At 34.7% G+C, this 13,383-nt stretch overlaps 1 protein-coding gene across 1 annotated transcript; it reads left to right on the forward strand.

Moving 5' to 3' along the window:
* LOC131596258 (cytochrome b-c1 complex subunit 7-2, mitochondrial-like) lies at window positions 1-2,514 on the forward strand. The gene is made up of 4 exons (XM_058868864.1): window positions 1-170; window positions 286-443; window positions 862-909; window positions 2,225-2,514. Exons 1-4 carry the CDS (start codon window positions 77-79, stop codon window positions 2,291-2,293), a joined length of 369 nt encoding a protein of 122 aa, XP_058724847.1. The 5' UTR covers window positions 1-76; the 3' UTR covers window positions 2,294-2,514.
* The last annotated feature ends 10,869 nt before the right edge of the window (window positions 2,515-13,383 follow it).

Consider the following 13,383-nt stretch of genomic DNA (forward strand, 5'->3'; position numbering starts at 1 on the left):
AGGCACTTAATTAACTCTTTTCCTCCTCGATTATTCGAGAGAAACACCCAAACTGCAACCAAAAAAAGCGACAACAATGGCGTCGTTGCTACAAGCGATTGTAGATCCAAAGAAAAACTGGTTCGCCGCTCAGCACATGAAAGCCGTTTCCAAACGCCTTCGCAAATACGGTTAGATAATCCCAATATCCCTTTCATTTCTTTCCTCTCTCAAACCCTAATTTAATCTGCGAACAATTTTTTGTTTCACCGATTCGTAAAATTGTTTTGTGTGTTTTGAAATTAGGTCTCCGATATGACGATCTGTACGATCCATATTATGATGTTGATATCAAGGAGGCTTTGAATCGGCTTCCAAAGGAGGTTGTAGATGCTCGCCATGCGCGTCTCAAGCGTGCTATTGACCTTTCCATGAAGCATGAGTATCTCCCTGAGAATCTTCAGGTTAGTTAGGTTTTTTTTATTGATTTATATTATTGATTTATTTTTTGCTTGCTGTTTTAAATTTTTAAATTTTTAATGATTTATTGAAAATTCTTGTGGATGTGTTTACATTGATAGATAGGGTGAAATATAGTGCAGTTGAATCAAATTACGAGTTAGGTTTATTGTTTAGATTGTTAAATTTGGGATCTCATTTTATGAGATTTTAAATTGCGTTGGATAGTTGTATGCTGTGTCTTTTCTTTGAATATACTTTAATTTGATATTTGTGTATTGTCGTTGTGAACGTGTCAACAAAAATCTAAAACTCTTGCTTGTTATGTGCTTGTGTGAAGAGCATGTTTGTGAGTTGTGACTATTGTGAACATAAATTTCAAAATTTTGAGCATTCGTATCCTCTGTTTCATTTTTTTGACAGGCAATGCAAACACCATTCAGGAGCTACCTTCAGGAGATGCTGACCTTTGTAAGTGTTTTTGTTATATAAGTAACTAATTGTCTGATGGTGGGTTTGCGTGGGTATTTTACTATATCATCTCATGGGGGTTGATTCCATACTTACTTGATTGACCCTTTTTTTTTCCTATTAAACATTTCTGGGGATTGAACTTGACAATGGTAATTGGTGCGAGTTCTTTTACCTGTCTCGATTGTCTTGTACCCCTATATACTTACTTTTTTCTTAAATCTGTTGTTTAAATTGCTAAGAACTCTTGATGTGAATGAAATTCAATCATTTCAACAAATATAGTTGCATAATTGAGGATTTTCTGTTTTATATATGTTTAAAAACATGAAATCTTTTATGTTTCAATTCATTTTTATTGTTCCTTTTGTTAATTCATACTTTGCTGGAATAAATGGAATATTAGAAGTTATTTTCTAGCCAAGAGGTTTTTTTTCCTATGTTTTTAGTTTGAGAGTACCATAGAGAACCACTCCCAGTTGAAAACCTTTAGTCATCGCTTTAAAATTAAACACTCTTGGGCATTGTTAAATGGCGGTCATTGTGCCCACATGTGGGAATGGTGTGGCAGATTTTTGACAGCCACCATATGCAATTTGTGTTGGGATATCCAACATTGCTGCACCATTTGTCCCGATGTTGTGTTTATGGGTTATTTTGCTTTCCTCTATCGATAATATTACCATTCACAGCTCCACTGACACCTCTATCGATATACACACGCTCTCTCATTTTCTATTCAACTAAATTTAGAAGAGAAAAATTAAACTCTTTCTTTATACTCTATATCTAAACAAGTATATTATCACCTCATTGTCTTTCTGCATTTTCTTCCAGTATCATCACAACCCCTACTAAGTGTGGGAGCCATATGCCAAAGAACATTGCTTTAGTTTAAAATATTATAAAATCAACCTGTCTTTGGTCCAACCTACTTTTCAGGTTTTAATTTGACGAGTAGTCCTAGCAGCACGGACTATTACCATTTGTGTTTATTTTAATGGCATGAATGTAATTTATTTTCAAAAATGGGAAGCATGTGATAATTTCTCATTTGTGATTGGATGAGTGTTGTTGTACAGACTTGTAGAAACTATATGTACACGTAGAAGTATCTAATTTTTATGTCCTTCATTTTAGATACTAAATTTTGTTGTACTTTCTTCTACGTGTACATATAATATATGTACATATAGTTTCTAGAAGTGATACTAAATGCTTTAAGTTTCTAGAAGTATCTAAATGTACACGTAGAAGAAAGTATCCAGTAACTGCTAGAAGTGATACTAAATGCTTTATGTCCTTCATTTTTCAGGTGAAGAGGGAACGAACAGAGCGGGAGTCATTGGGAGGTTTGCCCCTATATCAACGAACCCTTCCATAAGTGCATTAAGTACTGCATGAAGCTATATTTTGATTGGAATTGGATGTTGAAATGTATTAGTATTGTGGTTGTATGTTTTCGTTGAAGAAGAAATCTTGGACAGCTTTGATGAAACCTTATATGGACCACAATTTTTACTGCTATAAACTTTGACCATTTTCTAATAAGTGGCAACAATAAACTGGGTTGCCTTCATAATTTATTGTTTGCATATTCTTTTAGCCTTGTCTTCTTTATTGGAATACTTTCTTGTTTCTAGATACTCCTATATCCGTTGCATACTTTATGAACACACCTTGCATTCCTATGTGCCATAAGTAACTTAAAAAAAGTACTTTTTTTATAAACCGATGTTCTTAATTTTAAAATGATTTTTTTTCATAGTATTACTTTTCAAATCCTCTGTGTTCTTCTCTTAGTGGGAAATTGAGAATATTTATGTATTGGATAGAAATATATATTTTTTGGAATGTTTTTCGATAAAATGGAAATTTGCCGCTTAGGCAATCAGCAATTAATTAAATTTTGAACTTATCATTTTAAAATTTATTTGGTATACTTTTGATCATGAAAATGCTTATTTTACCATGTCAGTTTTGCATCCTTCCGTCAAGGTTCTTCAACCTAGAGGTTGCATATGGTTTTGGATTTAAAAAACACCTTCAAAGCGTGTAGTAAAAAAAAATTATATTGGATTAAATATTTATTGTCTTTATTGAAATTTTAATCTCTTGAATATATATTGGTCTCATAATTAATATTATGTTGATTAAGATTTTCAAAAACTGACTAGGTTAACAAAAGAGGGGTGAAGTCAAATATGATGGTTAGGGGTGTCAATGGGGCGGGGCGGGGGATACATTCTCATCACAATCTCCGCCTTCGAATTTATTTCCTATCCCCGCTTTGGATTTCTGCTACGGGGGGATTTTGTCCCCCATCCCCGTTCTCGTGGATTCCCGCGGGTCTCAGGTTCATGTAGAGATCCATAAAGATGATTTTTTTTATTTATTATTTCAAACCAAATTAATATAAAGGCTTCAAAAACTAACCACAAAAAATTTAGAAATAATTCCTTTATAATAAATATATTGTTTCAACAATATTAAATCTATAACATTGAGTGTCATGACCACCAAAATTTTAAACTAAAAAAAATTGAAATAATCATTTAGATCTCACTATTTTACTAACAATACATATATACTTTAAATTTGTGTATAAAATTAATTATATGAAATGACAAAGAAACTTACATAATAATTTAAAAATTATATATAAAAGGCATTATGCTATTTTAGGCGGGGTGAAGACTCCACGGGGAGGGAGATATTTACGCCACCCCCGTCCTTGAAGTGCCTTCGGGGAGACTTTGTTCCCCATCCCCGTCCCTGCGGGGGAAAAATTCTCCGTCTTTTGGGTCCCAAACGGAAAATCTCCATCGGGATCCCCGCTACCGGAGGCAAGTTGACATCCCTAATGATGGTGAGGCTTCAATGTTATAGATATTCTCTAATGCTAAGGAATGCTATAGGGCACACATTGTGCTCTTGCATGTACTTTTGCCTAAGTTAGTGACTAAAAATGAATGATATTAATGGTTAGAAAAGTACGTATTTTGATGTGACATCTTATTAAATTTTGGGTTAATTATGCCAGGTGTCCCTACAAAAACGCGACCCTGCACTTTTAGTCCCTGTAAAAGTTTTTTTAGAAAAATGGTCCCTGCAAAATTAGACGTCACGATATATTGTCTCTCCCGTTAAAACTAACGAAGGGTGACGTGGATCTGATTGATTTATATGCTCAGCAGCATTTCCATTCACCATATCATCCATTTCTTCAGCAAAACCCTTCATTTTTTCCTCCTCACTATCATCAAAATGCACATCCCTTATTGACTCATCACTTGATTCATCCTCACAATTATTCTCATCATCTGCTTTGCCCCCCCTTCTCCTTAATCCTATCCATAAAAGTACTACCACCTGACTCAGGTTTTGGCTCACAATATATCTCAGCATCACATTTATTCGCAACAACATTGTTAACTCAGCAGCATCTAAGTCATCCCAAAATGGCAATATGTCTTCTTCAAAACTACCATTTTCAGGTTTCCATCACATCTTAACAGTTTTTTCATCAAAGTTAGGTTCAACGGTTTTCACTAAGTCACGTGCTTCATAAAACGACCAGTAATCTATGTCTTGGTTATTAAACTCAATTACATCCCCACCTCCGTATCTAATCTATGGGTCTTTCACAAAAAAACCTTTTATATAAAACACAACTTTAAAGGTAATCATTTCCTGACCAATACATATTAGGGTAAAAGCTTTAGGTTGACTTCAGATAAAGTATAGACTAAGGAGTATAATACGAAACCCTAACAATTCTAAATTGGGAGAAGTGAGTTTACCTGGGTCCACAAATATGGAGACAACAACGATTGTGAGGGACCACGAGGAGACAACAACTAGAGCGAGGGACCACACAGATGATAGAATATGAAGCAGAAAGAAGTTGGGACCACCAATGGAGAACAAAGAACCACGCGCAACTAGAGTTTTGCGTTTGAGGAAGAACGAAATTGCGACTTTTGGTTACTAAAGATGTGTATTTGATACACTTAAGTTAATTTCCTTTTCCACTGTGGCAATTTTAATTTTTTTCCATGTCAACAATGCCACGTCACTCTCCGTTAGTGAAAACTAACGGAAGGGACAATATATCGTGACGTCTAATTTTGCAGGGACCATTTTTCTAAGAAATTTTTTACAGGGACTAAAAGTGCAGGGTCCCTTATTTATAAGGACTAAAAACGTATTTAACCCTTAAATTTTTTATAGCGAGATTCTAGAGTTTTAAAGTCTACAACTTTATGTATTGGGTAACTGATTAAAAAGAAAAAAACAATCAAGTCTTGTCCGACTAAATGGGTCGGCTACTGGGATCAACTTTCTCCATAATGTTCTATTTAAAACCATGCTTTTATCCAAATTATTAAACTCAATATATTTCTTAATAACTTCTCTTATAGTCTTTCTAAGTCTTCTTCTCCTAGTTGTTTGACTTCTCTCTATCTGATCTACTCTCTTTACTATAGAGTCTATATATCTTATCTCTACATGTCCAAATCACCTAAGTCTATTTTTCACCATTTTCTCTATAATAAATGTGATCCCAACATTCTCTTTAATATTTTCATTTCTAATCATATTATTTCTAGTCTTATCACACATTTAACGCAACATCCCCATCTATGTTATACTTACTTTACTCTCGTGTTGATTCTTAAGCGCCCAACATTCTGTCTCGCACAACATCACAAGTTTTACTTTCTAGAAAGTTTCTTGAAAAGCGTGCGAGTGAGGGAGGACATAGAATGTTGAAAAGAATCGTGTTGGTTTGTGGAGTTAGTCGGTAATCCTGAAAGCAGTCTGGGATGTTACAGCTAAAGTCCTTGACATCATTCGGGAGACAGGTCCCAGATTCAGGTCTCGAATTGAATATTGGTTAGACAGAGATCTTTTGGTCTTCATGTGATGGTATTAAACTTTGTGAGGATTTGTTCCTATCACACATTAGAAGGCCGTTGTTAGGGATGGAGTTGCTTGGAGGTACAGTTAGTCGAGATGACAACTTTATCAAAGGGTTGTCTATGAAGAGAGATTTCAGGGCTATTGAGCTAATGCATCTTATGCCATAACCAAGAGATCCTCAAAGTGAACTTCTTCTACTTTGATATTGCATGGATATTTTCAAAATTTTTTTTGGCCTAAGAACGTGCCAACCTAATCATATGAAGTAAATAGTTATTTGGTTTGATTAAGTTGTGAAAGGTGGTTGGAGATATCATGGTTGGTGAGGGTGGCTTCTTTATCCATTAGAGTTAGGGGATTGCGTTTGTACTCGGTAGTAGAGGATGCCTCATACGTTTTTGTGGCTTCTAAGGCCCAATCTTGAGTGTTACATGATCATATTTTGAGAGAATGTGATGTATGATATGGACTCAAAATTCGAATTTTTTTTGAATGGTCTTAGGGTTACGATTTCAGATTTTGACCTTAGCAATTTTACAAGTAAGGACATCGTGTCTCCTAAAGTGCAACATATTTTGGCGGGTGCACTTTTAGTAGAACTATTAAGGATAAGGATGTAAAGTTTGCCATGACCACTAGACAGAAAGCAGTTTTTGGTTGTTTGCAAGCCGCACATGTTCACACTTTCTTCTTGCTATTCATATTGATAAGGTAGGCCAACATATGTCACCAATGGAGTATCATACTATCCTAAGATACCGCCTTATAATTTCTTTATTTCCTATTGAAGAGGTTTGTCCTATTTGTTGTAAGGCGTGTTAGGATACATTTAGGGAACACCTGATTCATTGATGAGGATTGTCATATCTGTTAAAAAAAGAGACACTTGTGAATTTCTTGACTGATCCACATGATGACGATCGACACTTAGGTCAGCAGATGTTCTGGTGTATGTTTGGGAATGAGGAAAACATACTTGTGTGGACTTGACTGGAGTTTATCCACTAGTGGGACTGGGGATTGAATGTTTTACTGTGGGACAAACATCTCTCAAAGCCGCTTCAAGTAAAATGGTCAAACATGAGAAAGCGTATTCCGATAATCAACACGCATTCATACTATTTGCTTTTGACACCTTTGATTTTATAGCACCAAAAACAGTTGATTTTTTACAAGGAGTCTAAAAACTTATGAATAACAATGTGGTATCTCCTTGGTCTATAAATATAATTTTTAGAAGGATTGACTTTATCATTAAAAAATAATAATAACGGTGTAGTTTGTTGTCCGTTTACATTCTATTTTTGTAAAGTCGTCTTTAAATTTACATACTCAAATTTTAGTTAATCTTTTTACTATCTATTAGGGGGGTATATCCACCGGCTAATATCATGAGCAAAACTCTTACTTATATTTGAATAACCTTACAAATACAAACTGCTAAACCGATATGGATAAATAAATTTGAATAACTTCATAAAAATAACATTAAATAAAGAGATGAAAAACATATAAACACCAAATTATAAGGAAAAAAAAGTGTAATTGAGCTTCTTTTTTTTCGTAGCAGCCACCAAAAACTTGAAAGTAATAAGTTGAACTTGAAATCCACGGCCAACTATAATAGACATTCCACGTGAATCCATGAGAAAATTGTCCTACAATAGCAAAACGACCCACTAGTTTATTAAGTCGCTCATATACGTCCACGACAATAGTATTCCTAAATGTTTGTGTACATCGTACCCAGAACAAAAACAGGGAGATAAAAAAATTATGACAAAGATTATAGGACCAAATTGCTTAAAATAATAATAATAATAAAAAATATACAAATAATTTTATTTTTAATATGTATTTTATATGTGAAATTATTTTGAATAATTAATAAAATCAAAGTCATTAAAAGCAAAAAAGAAGTTGTACATATCAAAACGTATAGAATGCAAGACACTCCTATGCTCATATGCTAGTATATGGCGAAAGGCTTTAGTGAATCTCAGTGAGTTATGGTTTGCTCAAGGTGGTGAGAAACCTTTTTCGGTGGTATTTTTGACTACGGAGAGAGCAAACTCACATGAGGTGAGAAACTATGTATTCTCTAAGTATTTTTTTGTAGGTAATGAGTTGTCCCTCCTCATGCTAGGGATGAAATATTTATAGAGGCTCGTGGACTTGGAGTCTAGGGTTTTTTGAGAATGATAATCACCCACTTAGTCATTGGTAGTGAGTCGTTGAATCTCTATTTCCTAGAAAGACACGACTTAGTTTGTTGATTATGAATTCTCATTAGTCGAGACATGTGTTTTCTCACGTTTCCCATGATGGGGGTGAGTAGGTGGCGTTAAGGGCGGGGTCTCCTTAATTGTGGGCGGTAGAAGGGTCACCCTAGAAGGGTGTCCATGTTTCCCTCGCCCTTAGTGGATCTTTACAAATATATCACTATAGAGTCCCTCAAGCACAAGGGCTTGATAAATGGTGGAGTGCTTTGATTGCTTCTCAGTCTCTCAGGCTAAATTATACGTTAAGCTTGTATGATGAGAATTTACGCCTTCAGCCGAGACGTTAAGTCTCTTGGGAGAGACTTCCGTTCATACTCTCAGACAAAACTTTTAAGTAAAATCTCTTGGGCTAGACCTCGAGCGAGTCCCTTGGGCGAGACTTTTAAGTTGAATCATGTTTGACGATACTATTAGTCCCTCAGGTGAGGTGTTTAAATGAGCATGTTTGAGGGGACTTTATATCCTTCAAGCGAGATTATATTTTGAGCATGCCTGGAGATATTCTAAGCCACTTAAGCGAGACGTTTAGATGAGCCTATTTGAGAGGACTCTAAGTCCTTAAGGTGACATTATATATTGAGCCTGTCTGACGAGACTTTAAGTCTGTCAGGTGAGGCGTTTAGAAGAGCCTGTCTGATGAGACTCTTAGTTGAGTCCCCAAGCGTAGCATTTAGGTGAGGTGATCCATCCCACATATAACCTATTCTTATTGACTATGAGGGCCACAAAGATATTTATGAGAAATCAAACATTCATATATTGTCTTAAGAGGCAACAAGGATATTTCTATGGAAGTTCCACGTTCATATATTGGCATAAGAAGCGGCAAGGATCTTTTTGTGGAAGTCCAACATACTTATATTGCCTTAAGATGTGAAAATGATCTCTCTGTGAAATTCTAACATACTTATATTGACTTAAGCGGTGACAAGGATCTTCCTGTGGAATTCCAACATTCACGTAGTGCCTTAAGAGGAAACAAGGATCTTCCTGTGGAAGTCCAACATTTACTTTAAGGTTTCAACTGTCCTTTTTATCACGTGACCCTTCAAAAAGAAAAACAAGACCAAGAAGAGTGCCTAAAAAAATCCCCTCATGTAGAGGAAAAAGTGATGCCCTTTTATTCATATCAGAGTTAAAGAGTTTTTAAAGAATTACACACCTCAAAGACAATAGCTCGCCTTATCCAACAATACAATTAATCAATAAAAGCCTAATCTTGTGTCTATCCTGCCTAATGGTTTTGCCGGTGATCGAACTTGATAAATCCATCTTTCAAAATTAGTTTCGTCCGCTCGTATTGGAGGTTTGTGTTTTTGCCATTTCCATTATACATTAGAGAGTATAATGCTTGGATTTATAATGTTGTTTCCCATAAGCATTATCTATTTTGTTGTAAATAACAATAATTCTCTCACCTTTTATTTACAATCCATATCTTTTAGAAAGTAGTAGACGTGGTTGTATGCCTTTTTGAATATGTTGTCTATTTAGAGTCATGCAGTTCACTTGTTGCTTAGGTGAAAGTGAAGAGAGAGTGTTCGACGGTGGCGGCTACTAAAGAGGCGATAAAAATGGTGGTGATAATGAAAAAGGTAGCACAAACTAGTTTTATCGGAGCCCCACAGTAAATATCATTGTACTTAAAATACATGATTCGTACAAACTTATGTTGATAGAGGTGGTCATACGCTTTAAAAAATTTATGTGGGTTAGAGCTTGCTTATGATAGGTCATATTAATCATTTTATTTAGATGTTCGTGCATATTAATCGTTGTAAGGCACTTGTCAATAGCTTGAGAACGTATTTCTATGAAACTCATAATTCTTTTGCATTTTAAAATTCTTTCGCATAAATTTTAAACTTTTTCTACTTAAATTTTACCAAGCCTTGAGTTTTCTCATCATTTTCACTAGCACTAGTAATAGTAGCATGTTTCTATTCTGAAAGAGTCAAGTCAAAATCCAACACACCAAGTTGAAATTCGACCTTCTTTTCACTTCAAAGAAATTCAACCCATTACAAACTATGACATATATAACTTTAATGTCAATGGATAATAAGACATACATTTCAATTTAACACATACTAATATTAATGCTTTGAGTTATCAAAACAAATAATTCATGTTTAAAAAAGAGTCGTTCTGTGTATGCTAGTATTTTTCTTTGGAAGATACATCAATACACAACAATAAACATAATGATGTTATTAGTTTAAACATTTTTGACATGACATATGCATCAAGAAAAAGTATTCACTATCTTTGAATATATAAATAGAATTAATAATGAACATATATTACCAAATTTCTTGTACATCATGTATAATAACAATTAAACCACATTTAGACAATGTAGAATGTTTTATAACAACAAACATTCTATTATACCAAAAATAATTGTCTTGGATCGGCCAAAAGCCCAAATATCTAAGGGTTAATTCTCCTCAAATCCACTCTGACTCAAGATATAGAAGTTAGTTCACACAAAATGCAAGGTGCGCATTTGATCAATATTTTTTTTTAATATATTCATCTTGAATTTTGAACTGATTTGGAAGTCACAGAGTTAACCATGAAAGTCCACCCATCGCCGCCGTAATGTAGATCAACACCACTGGTTTAAGACATTCAGTTCATTGACTATGTCCATTTATGGTTCCTTGATAGATCAATGTTGTTTCCTGTGGAAATCAAATTCTAATTTCTATAATTTTCATGATTTCATATCCAATTTCCGATTTACCAGTTCAAAACATCCTTAGGTTATTGAGTCAAGAGCTTTTAGAATCAAACTAAGATTCATCAGAATTCCAGATCTATGTTTTCCTCGAGATCTCCATGAAGTAGAAGAAGGAATTATCCTAGATCCAATCCAAATCTAAAGTGAAATTATCAGAACATGAAGGCAATTTCCTTGAAGATCATGCCGAAGATTCACGATCCATCTTTCGATATAACATAGCTTCTATCTCCCGCCGCCAACGTGATACTTGTCATGGCAATGTCGAATATACGACGAGTTTATAGTTAATGACCAGTGTGTTGGGTAGGAATATGGAGTAGAGGAACAACCTAGAGAGGGTGGATATAACCTTTTTAAAAATTAACCAATTTTCAAAATAAAATATTAGAGTTTTTCATTATTGAAGTGTTACAAACTACAATGAGTTGACAATTTGTAAATTACATGAGATGTGTTCCTTACAAACTAACAATTGCTACAAGATTCTAACACCACCGGCCCATAGATTTTAACTAGCACTAAAACACAAATTGGTTCCAATTCTAACAAAACCTAAACTTATGTAATAAGTCACTACCAATAGGAATTAATGATAAACTACACTAAGAAGTGATTACCTAAACATGCAATAACCTATTTTTTCCCGAAATTAAAGAGAGAGAGGGGGGGGGGGGGAGAGTACACTGGGATGTATAGTGGTTCGACTCTATCATCCTCATAGGAGCCTACTCCACTCTCTAATGGTTTTCCATGGAACTTAGATCTTCCAATATGTTTTGACAAATATTACACGAGTTCATACAATCACTAATATGCTGTCTTGAATCTTTACCCGATTCTCGCTTCTTGAATCTTCCAACTTCACCAATATGCTCCAAGTCTTCATGTGTGGCAATCACCCTTAATTCCACCGATTTTTCGAGCGATGAACTATCTAAAGATTGATAAGAATTTATACCCTATATTTAGTCTTCCACACAACACTACCAAAGTCAAAATGGAGAGAAGAACCTCCTTCTTTTCATTGGAATTTGTCACCACCAGTCACAATAACCATAATCTTGCGAGCTTCCTGAAAATATTTACAAATTCTACAAGAAATGTTAGTTTGAAGATACATCTCCTTCAATAATTACAAATATTCATAATCAAGGTCTGAATCCAAACTAGAGGTTGAATATGAAATAAATTCTGTTTGCAAGAGATTTTGAGTTTTAAAAAATTGGAGGTTGTTGATTTCACAAAATCACATTTTTTGGTTATGAGATTGCTAATTTAAGAATGATATGACAAAAAGTATTTAAATGTGTTTGATATTAAGCACAAAAATAGGTGGAAAATACTGTTAGATTCGATTCAAGAATATTTCATGATTTGAGTCAAATGAGCAAGTATAGTGGAACAAGATCAACATAAAAGAAGTGACCCATTTCGAGTGTATCGAATCAAGTGGTATTTATGACTTAAGTCATGATGGGTCATGACTCGAGTCATGTAAAAATCCTAATTCGAGTCAAATTGGACTGCGCCAATTAGGAAATTATGAAGAAACTGTGTGATTCGAGTCATGTGTAAATACTAATTTGATTCAAATTGGGCAAGGGTTGGCAAAAACTTGTCTGACTCGAGTCAAGTGTAAACTATGATTCGAGTCACAAAAATAGAAAATATCATATTTTTCAATCTTGGATTTGATTTGAGTAAAAGTTTGTGAGTGACTCGAGTCACACACATGAAATCTCGATTTTTCAAAAATTTCAAAATAGTTTGAGATTCCACTTTGCACATAATTTGAATCAACATCAAATATGATTCTTGTTCCTTTAACTCAACCAGTTGACTTAAAACATAATAATGATACTCAAATACAAACACTTGGATTATGCATGCTAAAATTAGCATATTCAAAACTTAATCCTAAGATGTGCAATTGAAAAAGAGACTCAATAAATAATAATAATAATAATAAATGAAACAAAAGCTTACGAGACAAGAAACAAAACTAAATTGGGGCTCTCCCCTGAATATATTAGAGACAAACAACTTCACAGTCTGAATCTAGTATTGGATCACCCTTAATAGGTACAAAAAGATCTCCAACAATTTAGCGAGGTCTCCTCAGATTAAATCCAATAAGTTGTGATAGAGCATGTCGACTTTGCTACATTATTTCCTCATCGCTTAGGTCAATTATTATCAGAAGGGTAGATGAATCCAGTGTCGAACTTCTGGTAAGCTTCCTCTTCCCTATGAATTTGAGGCAGTACATCAAGAAGTAGAGATATCTGGGGAGCAAATGCAGTCGAAGAACAAAAACACTACATAAAGTACAACCTCAAGCCCCCTGTAAGTGCGATAGTTTCCATCGGGGTCAGAGTCTGCGCGAGATAGCTCATCAGTAACATTTGTCGAGCACCACCTTCCTTCCTGGCATAGCCGACTGCCAATTTCCCAGGATCGGACCGAAAAGGTAACTAAGATTCATTTGCTACATGCAGGGGAACGACCTTTGGACTA

The sequence above is a fragment of the Vicia villosa genome, linkage group LG4, assembly GCF_029867415.1.
Source record: "Vicia villosa cultivar HV-30 ecotype Madison, WI linkage group LG4, Vvil1.0, whole genome shotgun sequence".
Classification (NCBI taxonomy): Eukaryota; Viridiplantae; Streptophyta; class Magnoliopsida; order Fabales; family Fabaceae; genus Vicia; species Vicia villosa.

Excerpts from the sequence above, each read along its gene's own strand:
- LOC131596258 (XM_058868864.1), top strand. The coding sequence starts at position 77 with ATGGCGTCGTTGCTACAAGCGATTGTAGATCCAAAGAAAAACTGGTTC. Across the intron at positions 444-861 it reads ATCTCCCTGAGAATCTTCAG|GCAATGCAAACACCATTCAG; the intron begins GTTAGTTAGGTT and ends TTTTTTTGACAG. Across the intron at positions 910-2,224 it reads TTCAGGAGATGCTGACCTTT|GTGAAGAGGGAACGAACAGA; the intron begins GTAAGTGTTTTT and ends TTCATTTTTCAG.